Here is a 1,516-nt window from a genome sequence, read left to right as displayed (position 1 = left end):
TCCGCGGGCGCCCGCGCCAGGCCCATGGTCCCAGGAGTCCCGGCGCCGCGCTCGCCCCTGCCTCGCTCTTCTCTGCTTCCACCGAAAAGGAAGAAGAAGCAGGGGAAAAAAAACAAAATTCAAACTTTTGGAGGCGGGCTGCTGGCGGTCCCCGGAGGCAGAGCAAGGCCGGGCGAGGGCGCGCGGAGGGCGGTGGAAGCTGCCTCCCCGCCGGCCTGGGGGAGGAGAGGAAAAGGAAGGATTTGGGGGAAATGAAGGCGATTTAAAGTCTCGGCCCGCGGTGGCTCTCCACCTTCTCTCCTCCCCGCGCCGGGCCGCCCTCTGCTGCCCCCTGCTGCCCCCTGCCGGCCGCAGCCGGGGACACAGCCTCCGCGGGCCCACGACTGTCCCGCTGAGACACTCCACGCCCCCAGCCCCCCTGTAAAGATGGGGAAACTGAGATTCACAGAGAGGAAAGAGTTGGTCAAGACTGTACAGCGGGATGATCACAGTTCGGAGACTCGGGACCTCTAGATCGTGAGACTGGGGGTCCCCGAGTTGGGGGCAAAGATAGAGGGGGAAAGGGGACAGATACTATTGTTGAAAGGAACCCGGAGTTCCAGGGACAGATCTGGGACTAGGACTCAGCGTCCAGACTCTCATGAAAACAACAACCAGTGTTCTACCACACACATGCACACACCTATTTTCCTCCCAGATTCAGGGCGCCCTGGAGGACAGACTTTCCTGGGCACGTAGTGGGTGCGTTTGTTCAATGTTGGTCACCTCTCTCTCTCCTCTCCACGCAGTAAGAAATGGGAGCTTAACCTACCTCCTCACCCCAGAGTAGACCAAAGGCTCCCTCAGATCCCACTAGGGAGCGCAGAACTGCACACCTTGATGCCGCCACAAACACCTGGCAAATTCGCACACCCACAACCCCAGTTCGAGCCCTGGCATCAGAATCCCCCTCCGCCTCCACTTCCACGACTTGTTCCCTGGTGCATACACACATTCCCACACATATCTACACTTGCTCCAAACTCAGACACACACTCACACACACTCACATGCAGGCACAGCCACGCACTCCTCCTGGGCTCACACAAACACACCCTGGGGTGTCTGGACTCTGGCGCACGCCCGGACTCCACACACGCAGACGCCTGCACATGAGTGCTTACACGCGCACAAATGCATACTAGCCTAGCCTAGCCAGATCCTCCCAACGCACACACCCGCGTGCACACCTCTCATACATATCTTCACGTGCACACGTAACAGCCCAAGTGCACACACTCACGCGCGCTACCCCCCACTTGCACACAGGTTTCCGCTAGTGCCCATCGCACGCGGGCACAAACACACTCACTCCTCGCACGTGCACCCCCTCCCCACACGCGCGCACCTTTACGCATACACACACCCGTACCCCCAGCGCTCCAGGAGCCCCGGGCCACTTACTGGGTCCCTAGAGGCGAGGCTGGACGGTCGGTCCTTCCTCGGGCGCCTAACGGCATTTGTATTCATGGGTCCC

At 60.5% G+C, this 1,516-nt stretch overlaps 1 protein-coding gene across 1 annotated transcript in view; it reads right to left on the bottom strand.

Moving 5' to 3' along the window:
• The window catches only part of COL27A1 (collagen type XXVII alpha 1 chain), a 144,170-nt gene extending 142,661 nt beyond the window's left edge, over positions 1-1,509 (bottom strand). Inside the window, exons 1-2 of the mRNA XM_024762185.1 lie at positions 1,412-1,509; positions 293-418 (exon numbers count right to left, since the gene is read on the bottom strand). Of these exons, the coding sequence (XP_024617953.1) occupies positions 293-418; positions 1,412-1,509 (224 nt within the window). The remainder of the gene's footprint in view (positions 1-292; positions 419-1,411) is intronic.
• Between the last annotated feature and the right edge of the window lie 7 nt (positions 1,510-1,516).

This window comes from Neophocaena asiaeorientalis, unplaced genomic scaffold, assembly GCF_003031525.2.
Source record: "Neophocaena asiaeorientalis asiaeorientalis breed wild unplaced genomic scaffold, Neophocaena_asiaeorientalis_V1.1 scaffold78, whole genome shotgun sequence".
Taxonomy (NCBI): domain Eukaryota; kingdom Metazoa; phylum Chordata; class Mammalia; order Artiodactyla; family Phocoenidae; genus Neophocaena; species Neophocaena asiaeorientalis.
This window is presented reverse-complemented; position numbering and strand designations above follow the sequence as displayed.